General features: G+C 38.1%; 1 protein-coding gene across 3 annotated transcripts; it reads left to right on the plus strand.

Annotated features, from left to right (window-relative positions):
• Positions 1–1113: 1113 nt before the first annotated feature.
• LOC121909896 (ferroxidase HEPHL1) lies at positions 1114–18901 on the plus strand. 3 transcript variants are annotated; one of them, XM_042430735.1, is made up of 21 exons: positions 1114–1318; positions 1924–2658; positions 4731–4975; positions 6271–6483; positions 6911–7111; positions 7507–7761; positions 8217–8385; positions 9477–9616; positions 9770–9901; positions 10385–10590; positions 11010–11154; positions 11306–11518; positions 13539–13755; positions 13873–14012; positions 14119–14244; positions 14400–14506; positions 14645–14876; positions 15983–16122; positions 16447–16600; positions 16729–16743; positions 17623–18208. In XM_042430735.1, the coding sequence occupies exons 2-21, from the start codon at positions 2486–2488 to the stop codon at positions 17724–17726; spliced, it is 3327 nt and encodes a 1108-aa protein (XP_042286669.1). In that variant the 5' UTR covers positions 1114–1318; positions 1924–2485; the 3' UTR covers positions 17727–18208. The 3 variants fall into 3 exon arrangements, with proteins under 3 accessions (XP_042286669.1, XP_042286667.1, XP_042286668.1); XM_042430733.1 differs by having other exon boundaries at positions 1115–1318; positions 18116–18901; XM_042430734.1 differs by having other exon boundaries at positions 1115–1318; positions 2378–2658; positions 18116–18901.
• Positions 18902–19590: the final 689 nt, after the last annotated feature.

Raw genomic sequence — 19590 nt, forward strand, 5'->3', positions numbered from 1 at the left:
AAAACGTTTGCTCCTTCAATAAATTCTCCAAACCTGAGTTCTCCAACAGATTAGTGTAACTGGGGGGACAAGATCAACATTCATTAAAACCACAATCAGAAAGATTAAGAGATTTGAGTGATAAGATGTAAGAGGTCTGTTCAGGTTCAATTCCCCACCTACTCACTGTGGATAGAACTTCAGCCAAATGCCGGTTTGTGAGGACAGTGTAAATCTGCCTAAATCTTCGACTAAATGCCTAAATCTGGAATCAGATTAGGCTTTATCTGACACAAGATGTTAACCATCACTGTATAAATTGCGTTAGGCCTTCTCTCTCAACTGGAGGCTTGTGGAACATACACACATGACTTTGGGATATTTTGCCTCTTTTGTTAGACTGTAACATAAATAACAGCACAAACATTATAGAGCCACTAATCATTGTGGCTTGAAAACAGCACGGAAATGTGACAGTTCTGACTCAGATGAGCTGAGATGTATTACCTCAAGTTATAATATTAAATAGCCAGGAGACAGCAAGTTGAATTTCCAGAGATTTCCATCATTCAGAGAAGCGCTGCACTGGGGCCTGACTGAGAATAAATTACAGCACAGGTGATCTTGTGGAACAAAGTGTTCTTTCTATGGGCTTGGATTTCAAGGGGCATGATAAGACAGACAAGAACACACTCAACTCCTGAGCTGAGGGACTTGACCCAGATGACCCACAAGCACACCACAGAATAATAACAGTACTATGGGTGTTTATTTTCAGCCTTGCTTCTTTATTTTCCTGCACCCAAAGCACGCTGTCTTTGCACTAAATCACTACTGCGCTTGGGGTACAGATTGTACTGACAGATTTGTGGGGATTATCAGAAATAGGAAACTCAGGGATCAGAGCCAACAAAACAAATGAGGGGGACAAGACCAGAGTGACTAGAATATTTATGCTGTTTGTGTATCACCACAGTGTCCTGCGTTTGCTCTGTAATGACATCAATTCACCTTTTTCTCAACAACTGTACTGCACAGAGCTGGTCAGCAGGTGTCAGCCTCACTCCTTTGATACGATGAGGTATGATGAGGCTTCAGGCTGACAGATGCATTAGTGTCATTGTTATACAGTAGGTTCTGGATGGATTGAGAGGGATGTGCATTATTAGGACTTTAACAAGTGTATTTCCACTTGTTAAATTGCTAACAACATGATTTAATGTGTTGACATCATCACTTGGTAGCCTGCTATGTGAATGTACCATGGCTGGTGTAGGATAAACAGTTTTTTTTTCCACTAGAGCTTTTTTCAGAGAGATTCAGAGATTAGTCAGAAAAGGTAAGTATGAAAAAACTTTATTTAAAAAAAAAAAGTCCAAGATTTACATAACTATTCTTCCAATGTTGCTGTTTTTGTATTCAGTTTCAAATTAATGGCGCAACCCCAGTGAAATGCTGTTTAGAACTCATACATTAAGTTTGGTGGCAACGAAATTCACCACAACTTTAACCTCAATCCTGCCAACTGGTGTACCCGCAGACCTCAGAGATGTACTCTTTGTCATAATTCAAAGGTGCTGTATGTTATCTACGACTTCCTCAATCAGTTTGTTCCTGATGACTAATTGTTTTCTGTTTCTGTTTTAACAAGTACTTTTTTAAAATACCAATGTAAAGGGGTCCTGTCAAAAGCGCGCGATTCCACCTATGCAGTTTTAATGGATGGAAGTATTTATTGAGTTTATTTTTGCCGTGGGTCTTAATTAAAGTATCACACACTATCAGGGGTTGCAGGAGCACTCTGTCAGTCATTTTGAAGGCTTTGTGGAAAGATTGTGGGCAAAGTATATACTTTCGTTTTAAACAATATGCAAATTAAATGTAACTTTCCTAAACTAATAATAATTTATTGTTTTGTTTTCTTTGTTTGTTTGTTTGTTTCAGACGACGTTAGTTACATAACCAATAATGTTTTGAGGGTTAACATTTTTTATGATGGTTGTTTCTTACAGTAGTTCATTCTTGGGCTCCCCGGAGACCCCAGTCTGTAATCATTGTATGTTAATGAGAGTTAAACATGAAGACTTTATCTGTTTTCTGCAAAAGTCTAACAAAATGTAGAGAACTGTATAGACCAGCTGGGTGCTTATTCATCACCTCTGGGAACCTGACAGCCAACTCATTGAACCCCATGGTGCTTATGTCATGCATTAATTTTATCGCACGTATGTCCATTAGGCTACCCTAATTTCCCAGTAGGCTATCTCAAAACCATCATATAATAATTAACGCGAGACGACTGAGTGGTTATTATCCCTGCACGTCTGATACCGGAGGAGGCGGTCACAGTCACCGTTGCTGCCCTGTTGCTGAATAGGAGGACTGTTTTCCGTCGCAGTTTCATAAGTGCAGCAGAGTGCTTGCACGGAGGAGTCAGCGGAAGTTTCCACTTGCCCTTTTTGAACCGAAAACCCGCTAAACACTCTAGCTGAGCAATCGTCCGAACATGGAGAGGACTTTGTGGCTACTGGCGAGTTGTTTGTTGTTTCTCGTTTCCTCCGGCGCTGAAGGGAAGCGCAGCAGGGAAAGAGTTTACTATGTTGGGATCATTGAGGACACGTGGGATTATGCACCAAGTGGAAAAAATCTGTTGAACGGGAACGACGTCAAAGATGATGAGTGAGTTTCTGGTATAGTTGTTTTGGAAAATTATATGCGACTATATTATGAATGTGATTGTGATGCGTTTTTGTATGTATATATAATTTGAATATCAAATTCACACATGAAGAGTTCAGAGTTGAAGATTATAAATGCTGTTGAATAACACCAAAGATGCCCAATATAAAAACAGAAAATAAAAAAAAAGTTTTAGGTCCAAAGTGATGTCATCCTCCCAGGGTGTGATAGTGTCTAGACAACCCAGTCTAACTCTGACTGGGTTGTTGTGTACTCTGCTGGCTGGAGGACAGTGCTTGACTGACTAACAATGAATGACTGCCTACTGTCATGAGATTAGAGGCTTCCTTTGCTGACCTAAATGAAACAAGCTACTCAAACAGCTACTTCTCATCTAAATGAGAGTTTGCATCACACCACTAATACTGTGATACTATATGTAAAGTTACTGTTATTTAAGAATGGATAGAAAGATGTAAAAGCCCGGAAGGAGCTCTGTATGTAATTGTGATGATGACCTTTTAATGTATTTTGTTGTCAAATTTTAGATGGACAGTCGAGCCCAGAAAATCATAATGTTATCATTTACAGTCATTGTTATAATTTTTGATCACAGTTCAGATAGCTGAATGGGGGGTATCTATAAAATGAAAATGAATGGGGTACCTGTCAATTTTTATTTGAGTACCAGTTTGTTCACATAGTGATGTTTTGGAAGTTCAAACTTACTGTAGACTGCAGACAGACAGCATCCGCAACTGCTTTGATTAAACTGTAATTAAAAATACCAAACAGATCCAGTTGTAGATACTAATAGTTAGAGGGAAAATGAGGATAAGCTGATGGACTGTTTATTACTCTTATGAAAAGCCCAAGTTGAAATAAAAGCCCACCATGTATCTCTTTAGGAGCTGGTTTTGCCTGCTTTGTGCATCTTTCATAAGGAAACATATTATGGATATTGTTATAGATATATATTTTTTTTAATGTGATGGGCTGTGATTGCACCACAGTTCATCTCATCCCATAAGAGAGCTAAATAAGTTAGAAGCATAACGCCCACCTGCATCCTTGCAAAATTCTGGACTTTCCAGGCTGACTACATCAGCCTGCCAGCCTTCCCTCAGTGAGCACTCAAATTTCACTCAAGCAACTTTACGCAACACTGCTTGTACTAAAACCAAGATATTTTAGCATTCATTGAATAATATTTTTTAACTTTCTTCAGATATCATATTAACCATTATCATATTATTTTCCTGTTTTAGATATTATTTCCTTTGTCCTGCAACTGCATCTGAGTTGGGTTGCATGTGCTCACTGTCTGCCTTCTTTTAGTTTGGATATTATTTAATCCGTAGGCAGAGGATTTATACAGTAGCACAAATTGTGTTTGCCGCAGCTCCAGTAACAGGTTATTATCTCACAGAAACGTGTCATCACAAAGTCTAATTGGTAGATAACTGCAACCAGATACTATTTGTTTTGTGGCATCACAGCTACAGTTAAGGGATTCATGACTTAGTCCATGTATGTTTCAAAATTAAATTTAATTTGTTATTGACAATAAATGATAAAATAATAATGATAATGATAAAAGATTAATCTGAGCCTGTTGTGAAATCTTAATGAGTGCCTAATGCACAAACAATCATATAGTGTGCTAGAGTGGAATCACACCATTTGCCATACTTGTGTTTTGCTTTTTTTAATACTTGTAATACTTTGCACACAGTTGTATAGTTAGTTACAGTCATATTGTCTATATCATGATGTTTGTATATAATGTTTCTCATACATATATTTACAGAAGTGTCTTTATTCTGTTGCTCTCTTGCTTTTTTAAATTTATTCATGCTTCCTTTTTTAAAAAATATGTATGAAGCGTGATAAAACCACTTATCTTTATGAAATCTTGTAATATGACAATAACCTGACCATGATCTTAAGAAATACCCATCAAAGCAGAAGTATTATTTGTCTCTCTTGTCCTCCTACACTCCTCTTGTGTAACTACTGCTCTATCTGTATCTCTTACACTCTTTTTTTTCTTTCATCCGTTTCTATTTCAGACATGCTTCTATATTCCTGGAAGGTGGAGCCCACCGTATTGGCAGTGTTTATAAGAAGGCTATGTTCCGACAGTACACAGATGACACATACAAGCACCTGGCCCCCCGACCCGCCTGGTTGGGCTTCCTGGGGCCCATACTGCGGGCTGAGGTTGATGACGTTATCATAGTCCACCTAAAGAACTTTGCATCCAGGAACTACTCTATGCATCCCCACGGAGTTTTCTATGAGAAGAATTCAGAGGGTAAAGTGCACATAGAAACACACATACTGCATTTACACACTGAGAGACGTGCAATATCAATCAGGGTTTGATTCTCAAATGGTTTCAAAGGTTCTAAATGAGATATTCCCCAGATAGAAATGACACCTCTTCATGGAAAATAATATAACTATATTAAATAGATTTTCTGCTAAAATGGATACACAGTATTAAAATGTATTAAAATGTTACAAAGACAACTGTAGAAAAATCTAGATGATCTAGCAATTGTTTATATGACTTTGATATTTGACGTTCCGTGCTAGGTTTCATGAATTGTAGCATTGGTGATATTGCCACAGATATCTAAAAGAGGAAGGTTAGTCAACAAGCGACCTCGTTCTGCTAAAAACAGATTTCCTGTAAGTGAGTGTTTCATTCAGGCCATGGCTTTGTTTATTTTTCTCTTGGAAAGTGAAAGTATAATAAGAAAATGGAGAACAAGATCATTATCAAGAGGTGTGTCTCACCGTACAGTCTTCAAGTTTTGGCATTACTGCAGAAGCAGTACAGCGTGACACTTTGCGTCCAAAGGCTCAGTGATAACTTGGTTACTGGCTCTGCATTGTCAGAAACATTATCCAGGCACATGTATATAAGATCCATTATTGGATTCTTAATGCAAAAACTGTGTCTTTGACTAACACTCATCTAAAATTGTGGCGTCTTGGCATGTTTTGATTTTATTTGTTTCTGTGCCAGACTGTCAAAGAGTCGATTTAAGTCAGTGTGAGTGCAAATTATCATAGAGCACAATTTCAACAGCTGAGTGGCTCTGAAGTCAAATATATCTCTTAAGTGTTTTGAACTTTACAGCTCTTTGTTACGCAACAAGCCCCCATTTCCCATCTGAATGTATAAACAGCCCCTTGAAAAGGAAGGGAGATGTAGGGTTAGGAAAAATATAAAAAAGGGGGTGGAATTAAACTGATAAAATCGACTGTGGTAAACTGTGTCATGTGATGAGTACAAACTGGTACAGAGTTCACTGCCATCTGTCACCAAGACTGAGGTCATTTATGTGTTTGTGGAGGCTGACAGAGATAAGACCAGTAGAGGAAATGAATATGACCTAAATGGACATTCACAACATTTTATGCGTTCCTTTGCTGCTTTTAGTTTCTGATTTTAAATGGTGAAGGCAAACTTGTATTTTACAACAACAAACGCTCCGTAGCCCTTTTGTTTGGTTTGTCTGCTGACATAAAGTGGTAGCAGAAAGACTCAACTGCTCTTTAAACTGATATCAGCATAAATATTTTATATTTGTCTACCAGGGGCGCTCTATCCAGATGGAACGTCAGGCAATTTGAAGAAGGACGATTCTGTTCCTCCGGGAGGAAGTTATACCTACCGCTGGGAGGTCAGGCCAGAATTCGCCCCCACAGATGATGATGCCAACTGCCTGACCTGGGTTTACCACTCTCACATAGATGCCCCCAGGGACATTACCACAGGTCTTATAGGGGCACTGCTCACCTGCAAGAAAGGTATGTGACTACATGTTAGGAACAACAGTACATTAGAAGACTTTTTATTATTACCTTCTAGTAATAATATTATTAGTATTATGATTATTAAGACTTTTTAAAATTTCCTATGAAGTCAAATCAAATTTAATTGTATATTTCTTAATCTTAATTACAAATACAATCACTAAGTGCTTCCTCCACCCACGATAAAACAAACATCACCTTAAGCCCTTAATGACAATAATGAAAAAACTGCCAAGAAAAACAAAGATGGTGGAATCCATAGGGAGAATTACACAGAGATTTACCCCACTCTCAGGTCTATCATCCATGATTGTTGCAGTTTTAAATGTGATTCTGTCTGCGCTTGACTACATAGATATGTAGCATTTTAACCCTTAGCTTGCATGTTTTGTCTGTGTCTCATCTTTCTCTTTGACTGCAGGAATCTTGAAGGAGACTAATGAACCAGTCCAGTCTCTCAAAGAGTCGGCCCGTAATGATGTGGACCAGGACGTCTTCCTGATGTTCAACGTGGTGGATGAAAACATGAGTTGGTACATGGATGACAACATTAAGAGGTGCGGTGATCCAGCTGGCGTCAAACCCGAAGACCCAGAATTCGAGGAGTCAAACCTGATGCACGGTGAGAGATTAGTGTTTTTCTGATTGTTTAACTCTAAAACGACAGATTAAGTTGGATAACAAGAAAAAATATTAGTTATTCTGAAATGAAATTTGATTTATTTTAAGTTTTTCACAAAATCTAAAAATACTTATCTCAGTTTTCATCTTGTCCCACATCCCCTGCACCCTGTTACCCCTACATCCTTTAATATCCTATGTTATATGAGTCACTGTTACAAAACTGAGCTGTCTGCATTGTTACATTATTTAAAGTCTTTCACAATCAAGTCACCTCACATCAAACTTTACATTACTAATTCTTTAAACAAAGTATATAAAAGAAGGTTTAAAGGTTGAATTTGTTGTGTTTGTCCTTCCCTCTAACATCTGCCTGTGTTTTTCTTTGTGTGACAGCTATTAATGGGTACATGTTTGGTAACCTGCCCGGAATTGAGTTATGCCAGGACCGTGCAGTGGCCTGGCATTTGTTTGGCATGGGTAATGAGGTAGACATTCACTCTGCCTTTTTTCATGGGAATACGCTGCTGGACCGTGGCCACCGCACCGATGTCCTCAGCCTGTTCCCAGCCACGTTTGCTACAGCTGAGATGGTCCCAAAGTCAGGAGGAAAGTGGCTGCTGACCTGCCAGGTTAATGACCACTTGCAAGGTAGGGCACCTGACCTTTAACCTCAGTGTCACCTTTGACCTCTCTGCTCTGAGACTTTATGAGTTGTGCAGAGTTAATGACAGTGGAGAGTGCATTTTTGGGAGGTACTGCTAAAGCATAATGTCACGAGCCTTTCCACAGCAGCTCTTGTACTTTAAACATGTCAAGACTTGCTGTGTTGTAGTTTACGGTCTGTTCAAAGTCTGTTGAACATAGAACTGAATGAGCCATACTAGCTCAACTTCCGTGAGATAAGAAAGTTGAACGTGTTATCTGAGCCGTTGAATATTTATTATTTTATGGACAGTTAAACATGAACCGATAGATTTGTCAGGTTGATTTTCAGTCATTAAGATTTCTTCAGGAAGGTTTCATCACAAGCATTTACACTGCACATGTGAATTATAGGTTGTGAAACGTTTTTGTGTGTGTGTGTGTCTCTTCATCTATTCCAGCTGGGATGCAGGCCTTTTATGAAGTGAAGTCATGTGGCAGTAAGGAGAGCTCCACAGGGAGGAGCGGCATTGTGAGGAGTTACTACCTGGCAGCAGAGAAAGTCGAGTGGAACTATGCTCCCTCAGGAAAAGACGTGATAAACAATGTACCCCTTACTGACCCCGACAGGTGGGCAGGCAACTTGTTGAATTATGAGTTTCTCTCTGTTATATAATACATGGGAACCGAAAGATATGGAATTCAAAACCCTACCAAACACACAGTGAGTTAGCCCCCTACATGGTAGTTAGCCCACATAGTGTCATGCCAGATTTCTCCCAAACTACTCAGGTTATCAGAGGCCATTAATGTCCATTAAAGTTGCTTTACTGTCTAAACTGGTGTGCTCATCGCAGTCAGTCAGCCCAAAACGGTTGTTGAGAATTAGACTGCTTATATCTATTTGTTTTTATCCAAATCTAACCAAAAAAGACATTTTTACTGCATATACTGTTGCCAAACATGTATAGTTTTATATAACCTCAGGTTTTAAAATGTGAAACTATCCTGTTGTCATGTTTGAATAATGCTTAGTTTCCTTAAATTGTGAAAATATGACTTCATTTTTCTGTCAGGGTGAAGATCAGGGTTAACCCTAAACTAAATTTATATTACACATCTGGAACAGATCTCTTAACAACTGCATAAATGTCTCCCGCACCTAATGCAGAGTAATCTCTGTGTTTTATAAGTACAGCTGTATTATTGTGAGTCATGTATTTGATAAGAATATTGCAGTCTGAAAATATAGCCAACCTCAAATTCTGTAAACCTCAGTTGTTTGAAGGCTAAGGTAGAAGTACAGGAGCTAAATCACTGAGTAGATAATCACTGTTTCATTTTGGGGTGAACTATCCCTTTAAGGCTTGCAAAACCTGAACAGAATTGCTGGTCTGTGTGTACGGCCTCTGAACAGGGCTGATTATATTGCATGTGAGCTGGTCCCTGTGGCGAGGCAGTTTTGTAGTGTCTAGCGTAAACAGTGTGGATAGTGATTCACTTGTTGTTCTGTCTTTGTTATTGTTCCCTGACCTAGCACAGCGAACCCCCTCTGACTGGCCAGCTGTTTGTTCTGTTCACTTTCTCTCTACTATGAAATTCCACACCTTTGCGTTATCCAGGCCACTTTTTATTACAAAACCACATCACGGTCTTCCTTATTTACAATATATTGTGCTTTCTGCTTTTTCTCTCCCACACTCCCCACCCTTTCCTCTCAGTGCCTCAGAAATATTTTTTGGCAGAGATGATGGTAGGGTCGGCGGTAGTTACATGAAAGTGATATACAAAGAGTACACAGACGATACCTTCACCACCAAAAAAACACCAACACCTGATTCTGAACATCTAGGACTCTTAGGTAAGGCCTGTCTTTTCGTCAAGTACTGAATTTGATGAAATCAGATGCCACACTTCTGTACCTTATACTCTCTGGTACACTGGTGTCTTGTCTTTCACATATGTCTTTAAAACACCTGTTTTCTGGTTATATTTGTCTTCCGCGTTTGTCCAGGTCCAGTCCTAAGGGCAGAGGAAGGAGACACTCTCAGAGTGACATTCATGAATAAGGCTGATAGAAATTACAGCATTCAGCCTCACGGTCTGCACTATGACAAACGCTTCGAGGGAAGCAGCTATGGGATTGGTGAGAAAGCTGCCAGTTACCTATAACTGAATTTCAAAATATGTCAAATTAAAAGATTTTTGTGGACACAGTGACTGACATTGACTACAAACACCTTGTTATTAGTAATCAGTAATTTTTCCATGTAAAAAGAAAGTATTTGTAATTCAACTATTATTTTTTTATCAAACATACAATTATAATTCAGTTTTACATCAGTGGCATGACTGGTGACCTAAACAGTCAAACAATATGATTTTATCTATTACCAAGTTAGTAATACGACATTAAAGGTTCTTAACTACACTTTCATCACATTTATTGAACTGAGTAGAAAAAAAGACTATAGAAACTCTATGCTCACTTAAACAAGAGACAAGAACACTGGACCTATAAGCTAAGTGATGAGGAAATATCAATTAATCCCTTTGGCTAGTCTGTGCAAATGGATAGATGACTGAAGTGGTGCCAGACCTGATTACTGCAGTTCTTTGTGCACAATAGGTGTTGATAAGCCTGGCTCCCACGTTGGTCCAGGGGAGAGCTTCACCTATACCTGGCAGGTGCTGGAAGGTCCATCTTCATCTGATTCTCCGTGTATTCCCTACTTGTACTACTCTGGCACTCATGCCGCCGATGACACCAACTCTGGATTAGTGGGACCTCTGCTTGTGTGCAAGAAAGGGACGCTGGGGGAGACAGGAAAGGAGGTTAACAAACACTCTCACACAGAGGAATATAGCAAATCATCTCTTTAAAGAATCTATAACTAGTAAATGTTTGCTTTTAAATGATTCAATCGTGAATTGCCATTAATTTATTTTCAATCAGTTAACTGAATAATTGTTGCAGCACTATTGAAATTGAAGATTAAATGAAAGGTTAATAGTCTTTGTCTGGAAATTGGGCCATTGCAGATAAGATAGCTAAAATGAGAACAAATATACTGTGCTGAAGATAATATAGCAAGTTAATTTAACAACGAAACACGGTGAGGAGAAAAGAGTTTACAATTTTGATGCTACATTAACATTTGCATGTTCAAAGATGCATGTAAAAGCTTTTTAAATAAGGTTTAAAAAATGTTATGGTGTTAATGATAGTGTGACTGTTTGTGCTTTGTTAACAGAGAGGTGTGGATAAGGAGTTCTTTCTTCTGTTTTCTGTCATGGATGAAAACGTCAGCTGGTATTTGGAAGAGAATATCGAGAAGTTTGGCAACGGCATGTCAGATACTGCTGATGAGATCTTCCAGGAGAGCAATAAGATGCATGGTAATCACTATTTGGCAAATAGTGTGTTGTTTTTACCTCATTGCCTGTATTTGATTAAAATATTATGTTAGATTGATACAGATTGTAACATTAGCATCATATTTTGAGTGCCTTTTCTGGTATTGTATTTGGTATTTTCTTTTCATTTTAGCGGTAAATGGGCTTATGTATGGGAACCTTCCTGGACTGGAGATGTGTGCCGGAGACAAAGTTAGGTGGTACACCTTTGGGCTTGGTACAGAGGCAGACATCCACGGTGTTTATTTCGAGGGGAACACCTTCAAGAAGATGAATACAACCCGAGACACCCTCAGCCTGTTCCCTCACACCACTTCTACTGTCGCAATGCAGCCAAACTCTCCCGGTCAGTCATGTTACTCTTTACGTACACACACTCATAAAACACCACATCCCTTTCTCTCATTATCAGAGTTCATCTGTACTTCAGGTTTTGGTTTTTACAAACCTGCTTGGTTAACCTTGTGTGCATGTTTTCCTGAAACAGACACTGTGCAATACGTTACACCCAACATTTGACAATAGGAAGTGTGGTTTATCACTCATGCTTAACCACAACACAAACTGGTGCAGGAAATGTCATAACTATTTACTTAGGTTTAGATCTTTAAGGTTAAGAAAAATACTGTGAAATCGCTGACATCAGATTTTTGCTGCAGTCATGCTAGGCATCAAGGGAAAAGAAAAAATCAGTTCAGTGTAACAGAGGATGCAGTACAGAGCATACATGTGACCTCAGGTCTATGGAATTTCCGTTCTCCATTTGAATGACTTATGCAATCACAACTTCCCAAAAATTGTTTGCTTATAAGATACTGTTTTGCTTTTTCTGGATTACTCCAAGATCAACAAAGGAAAAGTGGTAGCAATATAAATTAAGGAGTAAACTTTAACATCCAGTTGCTCAGATAGCATACAAACACACTCTACAGGCATAGAGCACAACAATGGTGATAATATACAGTCTACCCATTTCAAGCTAACCCTACATATGTAGACATTTGCAACATACTGCAAACCACAAGCTAAAGAATCCAACCATCACCACATTTCAGTGGAATTACCCAAATAGCATGCAAATTTTTTCTGTATGGGGCCTAGAATGGGTTCAGTGCAACACAGAAGAGAAAAAAAAGATGCTGATCTAACTACAAGCAGCAATGGCTGCAAACCAAGTGTGTTTTTTAATTTTTCATTTCAATGATAGTTGCAGGGGTGGAATGCAACTAAGTACATTTACCCAAGTACTGTACTTAAGTACAAATTCAAGGTAATATGTACTTTACTTGAGTATTTCCATTTTATACAACTTTATACTTCCACTCCACTGCATCTCAGAGGCAAATATTGTACTTTTTACTCCACTACATTTGTCTGACAGCTGTAGTGACTAGTTAGTTTTCAGATTGCAATTCTTCAGTGAAAACCATGCATCTCCAAATTTGGTGATTTTGAATGTGAATGTTTGTGAGAAACTGAAAGTGTTCCTTTATGGGTTACTCCTACTTCTTAAACTAAATAAACTATTTTAAAAACCCTGTTGGACTAGCTGAAAAAAGCTGTGTCACAAAGCTGAAAACAGGGCTGTTTTTCTGAGCTTGTGGAAAGTTGACTTCTTAGAGATACATGGTTCTCACAGGACAGCGACACTAGAAACATATGATGATCTTATAGAATATGATGCATTACTGTAGATTAAACTACCCAATGGTATATAAAGTAGTTAAAATTAGCTCAACCTGAAACAACTACAGCAGTAAAATGCAACATACACATTAATTCAGCAGTAATATTAATCCAAAAAGATCATATATAATAGTAAAACATTGACATTTTTCTGCAGAATGAGTACTTTTACTTTAATTAAATTTTGCTGATAATACTTACATACTTTTTATGTAAGGTTTTGAATGCAGGACTTTTACTTGTAGTGGAGTATTTTCACATTGTGGTATTGCTACTTTTACTTAAGTAAAGGATCTGAATACTTCCTCCACCACTGGATAGTTGACACTTTTGGTTGTAAGTCAAAGCATCATTATATTACATTCATTTGGCAGACATTTTTGTCCAAAGTGACTTACAATAAGTGCATTCAAATTGAATAGGAACAATGGTTAGATGTAATCAAAACTTGAAAGTGCAAGCCTCCCAAATAAACTAGTGAAGCGTGTTCAGAGAGCTACCTTACAAATGCTTAGGGTTTCTTTTTTGAACCACAGTTGAAAAACACAACTGTGCAATGCACACTTCAGTTGCAGATGCACATAGGGTAAAGCTCTTTCTCAGGAAGCATCTTCTTCTGACTACAAAAATATCCATTCATGTGTCCAAATCCTTTTACCTCTTCTCATTTTTCCTGACAGGTGTTTATGAGGTGAGCTGCAGAGTAACAGACCACTACTCAGCAGGCATGAGGCAGCAGTACAAAGTGAACATCTGCCCTGGACACATGTTTAAGCACACACGCACAGAGCCGACCAAGATCGTGCAGTATTTTATCAGCGCTGAAGAAATAGAGTGGGACTTCTCACCTAACAGAGCCTGGGAGCAGGAGAAAAACCATGGCACATTAGAGGACAGGTGTGTGATCAAGATAATTGTAGGATGATGTGTTTCAGTGTTGGTGCCGGAGCCTGTGATTTGTGGCATAACTTATTACTGGTTGTTAATGGAAGCAAATTGGTACATGTCTCCCAGTCCAGGCAATACTTTTTTGGAGAAAGGGAAAGACAGAATTGGCTCACGCTATAAGAAGGTGGTGTATAGAGAATACACTGATGAAACCTTCAAAGTTCAGAAGAAACGGCAGCAAAACCAGCAACACTTGGGAATTATGGGTAAGTTTAGATGCTCTTTATGTTATTTTTGATCAAGAAGAGATTGAATAAGAACATCTATTCATGAATACATCCAGACATGCATGTGTTTTCTTTTCCCCTGTAGGTCCAATAATCAAAGCAGAGGTAGGAGAGCAGATCGTGATCACATTCAAGAACAAAGCCAGCCGGCCGTACTCGATAAGCGCACATGGAGTAAAGGCCAGTGGCGCACACGTTCCCGTCGAACCTGGTGAGAAATATATAATATAGAAATAAATAGATTAAATGAAATGCATGATGTCACTTGTGTTTTCTCAAAAAGAGGTAGTGCTGCAAAACAATGGCCTTTTCTCAGAAGCAGTGAGATTGATATTTGTTTGTCTGTGTTTGTTCTCTTCCCTTCAGGCCACATAATTGAGTTGACGTGGGATGTTCCTAAAAGCTCTGGTCCAGGGGTCTCAGATCCTAACTGCATCTCCTATGCCTACTACTCCACTGTAAATTTCATTAAGGTATGTGTTGCCTGTATATAATAAAAGTCCCATGGAAGCAGACAATTCACACTGTGTGCAAAAAGTTTGCTTAACTTGCACATTAAAATGGGAGTTGAAATATTAGATGACAGAGCAGGTTCATTTGTTTATGTTCAGGATCTATACAGTGGTCTTCTGGGGCCTCTGGTGGTGTGCAGACCCGGGACTCTGCAGCGAGGTAAAGGCCCCGACAGACAGAGGGATGACGTGAAGGAGTTTGCTCTGCTTTTTATGGTGTATGATGAAAACCAGTCCTGGTACTTGGAAGACAACATCAAAAAATACCTCAACATCGACCCTGATACCATTATGGAAGACGAAGGCTTTGAGGAGAGTAACATGATGCACGGTAAGAGATAAGAAGAGTGGGAGGGGGAGGCACAGAGAGTAAAATTCTCTTATCCATGACATAATTTAACTTAATGGATTGGCATGAAATTTGGTTCACATATTCATGCCCCCCTCAACTGTTACAAATGTGGTGATCCCTCAACTTTTCATCTAGCGCCATCATCAGGTCAAAATTAATTTAAATTTATCCAATACTTTGGTTTATGACCTAATACCTGCCAAACTAAAGGTTAATCAGTAAATGTTAGCATGCTAACATGCAAACTCTGATATTGAACCTGGTAAACATTAAACATTAAACCTAGCATTGTCACTGTAAGCACATTAGCATGCTGATGTTAGCATTTAGCTCCAAGCACTACTGTGCCTACGTGTTGTCATGCAGAGCCGATATCATGATTAGAATTTAACAATAATACAGCACTTTTCAGAACAGGTTTCAAAGTGCTTAACAGACATAAAAATAAAAAATAAAATAAAATAAAATAAGGTAGAATTAAAAAACAAAATTAAACAAACTATTCAAGAGAATGCAATTTGAATTCAAATGTTTTTAAGAGTCATTTGAACTAACAAACATTTGGAAAGTAGAACTTCAACATCAACTTCATCAACTTATTGTCCCCAAGGGGAAATTTGTCATGAAATATAGAACAAACAGGCCCTTAAACATAAGACACAAAAGACATAATAAAATATATGAAACAAATAATGAAAATATCATAACACAGAACTTAACATCTAGATATGCAAACCAAGCCCTGTGCAATACCTATACCACAAAAATCATATTAAAAGTAAGAGCAGCAATAATCACAATAATTATGATAATGCTGTGTAATTAAAACACAATGCCAAGCTCCAGTGCAGGAGTGTATAAACCTGTAATTACTCAAATACACAGGTCTATGAACACACATATTTCAGACACAATACACACATAAACTAAATTCAATTCAATTTAGGACTCATTCATTCTTATGCAATTTACCTTTAATAAGTGTTTTTATGTTTTTGTTGTTGTTTGTTGACGACTGCACGTCACTGTCTATGTGTTTTGGTGTGAGTGTGTGGTAATCTCCATGTGTGAAATGTCTGTTGAAGGGATCAATGGCATGCTGTACGGTAACCTCCATGGACTGGAGATGACACAGGGCCAGAAAGTTGACTGGTATCTTCTTGGCATGGGCAATGAAGTTGACATGCACACCGTTCACTTTCACGCTGAGACTTTTACCTACAAGGTCAGCCTCACCATCACAAATAAAGTCTAATATTATGTAGAAATAAAACAGTACCAGACAAATGATCTTTATACAAATAATACAGGTCTTATCAGGAAGTGGATTTGGAATGCAGAAAATACCCCATCCTTTCACAGTCTCACAGTGTAGAACTGGTCTATTTGATTTAAATGAAATAATGAGATTCTGATATTGGATGTGCTTGTTATCTGTGTGAAAAACCTCTCAAAGCTCACACAAGAAGTTTTTAGTTCCCTCTCTCAGTAATGACTTCCTGTTCTTTGTTCCTCTCTGTTTCCTGTATCTTATGTGGGTGTGTATCAGACGGACCGCGTGCACCGTGCAGATGTCTTTGACCTCTTCCCCGGGACTTTCCAGACCGTTGAGATGGTGGCTGGGAACCCAGGGACTTGGTTTCTCCACTGTCACGTGACTGACCACATTCACGCTGGCATGGAGACCACTTTCACCATCAAAGGTGTGTATGTGTGTGCGAATGATGATGTACATATGTCAGTCTCACACATGCATGTGCATTCACATATGGGACATAGTTACTGAAGAGGATTTCTCTAACATGTAACTTCTGCTTTTTTTCATTTCCAGAAATCTCCCCACGTGGTAAGATCTGTTTTATCTCATGACTAAATGATGCACACAAGATTGCAAAACCTCACAGCGAGAGTCAAGTATTTTGTTCATGTCAACACTGTGTTGATATTTTAAATATGCTCGTCACTTTGTTAGCACATTAATGTTACATCACATTACATCTAAATTATAGTAAGTATTTATTTTAATTGATATTAAGGGAGTGTCGTGGAATTGCTGCTAAAACACTGGACACAAACACAGAAATTAAAGCACAGACAGTGATTGATCTGAAAATGAACGAAATTATTATTGATCAATTAGGAGGCAGAACTCACACAAAGCGAATCATTCCTCTGTCTCGCTATACAAAGCCAAACTGACCTTTTTATAGTCTTTAGAGACAAAGAAATGATCATTGATTGGTCAAATCATATAAAACTTATGGATTGCAGCCAATGGCAAACAGCCACGAGATACATTTACATGCACATATATGTTAACTAAGACACCTAACACAACACCTAAAGACACAAATCAAGGAAGAGCCTAAAGCCATATGTGGCCTTTGACCCCTTAACATGTCCTGTTTACTCCAAGACACAGAATGGTACCTTATTTGGGCCTAAGCCCGGATGGAAAGAGAAGTGGGTCACCTAAGGGACATTCCTTCTCCCAGGCACATGCAAACATTAGCAAAGGAGAAAATGGGAGGTGTTTAAACAAATATTTTCAGTCCATAAGTATAGTGACAACTGTAGTGATTGTATCAAACAGTATCACTGTGCCTTCTTGTGTCATTTTAAAGGACTATTTTGTTAAGAAAATAGTCTACGACTATTAAGACTACTAATAGTGTAATTTGATCTGCTCACGGCCATAGCATACCATTCATTTCTCTCTTTCTAGGTCAACACAAGTCAGAACATTGGACAGCAAGTATTGGACTTTCTCTGTCTGTGCTGTTATGCAATGGATGTTTTGTTAAATGTTATCTATCTTTGCTTAGCTGAATGTATTGAATAAGGCAAAAAAAACATGCCTTTTTGCGTCATGCATTCCTTTAGAGTTGTGACACTGCTAAAAGATGTAGTGCAGCACATAAATTAATAAATTCTTGATGATATAAACTTTGATAAGGATGAAATCAATTCCGAGAGACATTGTTGCATTAATGGTTCCTGTTATAAAGCCCTTATTAGACAAAATAAATATGACATATAATATACATAATAAATCTGAGATGTTCTGGTAAAACTGCAACATTGAGTGCATCACTAAGTTCAGTCACATAATTTCAATTATATGGCAAACACACTGGTGAGGCGTTGATGTAAAATGTTTCATTGTTGGCTTATCCTGTCCCCTCCCTCTTGTCTTCCTTTTCCGTTCTCTTATCTAGTCAACTTTCATGATGCATCACCAGGAACTGAAGGCTGCATAATGACTCTGCTGCTCTCACTGGCACTTGGTCTCATGGCTAGTGGGCTAAGTTGGCTGCACTAATGAAGGGATTCTGACACTGGATTGTATGTGTGGTCATCATTAAGGCACTTAAAGAAAAAAAAAACAAAATAGGGGAAAAATCACTGTTGTGTATGTGTTTGTGAGAGGTTATATGTGTAAATATTAAGCAATTATCAAGCCAGTAAAAATACTGTATATCAAAAACTGTACAATCATGTATAAAGGTATAAAGTTCAAAGTTATTTTATTTACTCTGACTTAAAGAATCAATTTATATTTGTGGATTGTTTCTGTGTTGCTCTTGTTTTCTGGCATTTTGCACTGTTTGATGTGATTTGTGTGGCTGGCTTTGCAAAGCACTACTGAACCAAATATTTGATTCCAGTTATGAATGTGTAATAAAGACATTTATTCAGCTTTGCTGTGATATTTGTTTTTTAGTGATTATGTTCACTGTCACATGTCATTTTTCTATCATGTGCTAGCTTTACCAAGCACCACAAGGTGGCGTTAATTCAATTTGGAAATAAAAAGTTGCCAAGAAAACAGGTCAATGACTATTCATTTTCTTATTGTGTACAGCCCTCCATTCAACTATTCTGCATGTTTAACTTTAGCTCCCTGTGGAGAATTGAAAAGTTATTATTTTTTATTAATTTTACAGTGATGTACTGTTGTAATTTAATTACATCTCAGACGATTAAATTCTGTCTTGAAAATCTGTGGTGTCCGATATTCTGTGTAGGTAGCTGATCAGATCAATAAATGTTTTTGATAAGATGTAGGAAATAAAACACTGCACTAGTGAGGAATTGTAATGAGTTTGTAAATAACTGTTAAGTAAGGAAAGATAGTGATACATCCACTTCTTGTATCACCAGCAGATGATCTGTTAACGGTTGATAAGCACACAGTCTGATTGGTTAATCTCGGATTGATAGATCAAATTCTCCATCGCCATGAATGATTTTATAGGATGCCAGATTGAAAGAAAATTTGAATTTCAAACTGGGTGGTTTTTACCTTTAATCTGTGACATTGATCATAGTAACAGCACAAATTACCATATCAGTGTAGGATCAGATAGGTTCACTGTTGGTCACTCAGTGGTTTATTTGCATATTGATCACAGGTCAGTGCAGCATAGTGTTAATGTACTGCAAGTGGGCAACCAGTTGTCTCCAACTTGCAGAACAGCTTTTGACTGCCAATGATGATGATTTAACCCTTGCTTTCAAACAAACAATAATTTCCCTCCGAGACTTCAAGCAGATAGCTGTATATTTCCTAAGGCCAAAGACCAACATTTAAACCTCAGCTTTGCTTGGGTAAATCTTCTAGTTTCAATATTTTTGGCTATATCCATGACAATAAATGGCAGGGCTTTGTGGGTGCTCTAGGCCTGATTTT

Source organism: Thunnus maccoyii, chromosome 13, assembly GCF_910596095.1.
Source record: "Thunnus maccoyii chromosome 13, fThuMac1.1, whole genome shotgun sequence".
Classification (NCBI taxonomy): Eukaryota; Metazoa; Chordata; class Actinopteri; order Scombriformes; family Scombridae; genus Thunnus; species Thunnus maccoyii.

Coding starts and splice junctions, on each gene's coding strand:
- LOC121909896 (XM_042430735.1), top strand. CDS start 2,486: ATGGAGAGGACTTTGTGGCTACTGGCGAGTTGTTTGTTGTTTCTCGTT. Junction 2,659..4,730: donor AACGACGTCAAAGATGATGA/GTGAGTTTCTGG, acceptor TTTCTATTTCAG/ACATGCTTCTATATTCCTGG. Junction 6,484..6,910: donor ACTGCTCACCTGCAAGAAAG/GTATGTGACTAC, acceptor CTTTGACTGCAG/GAATCTTGAAGGAGACTAAT.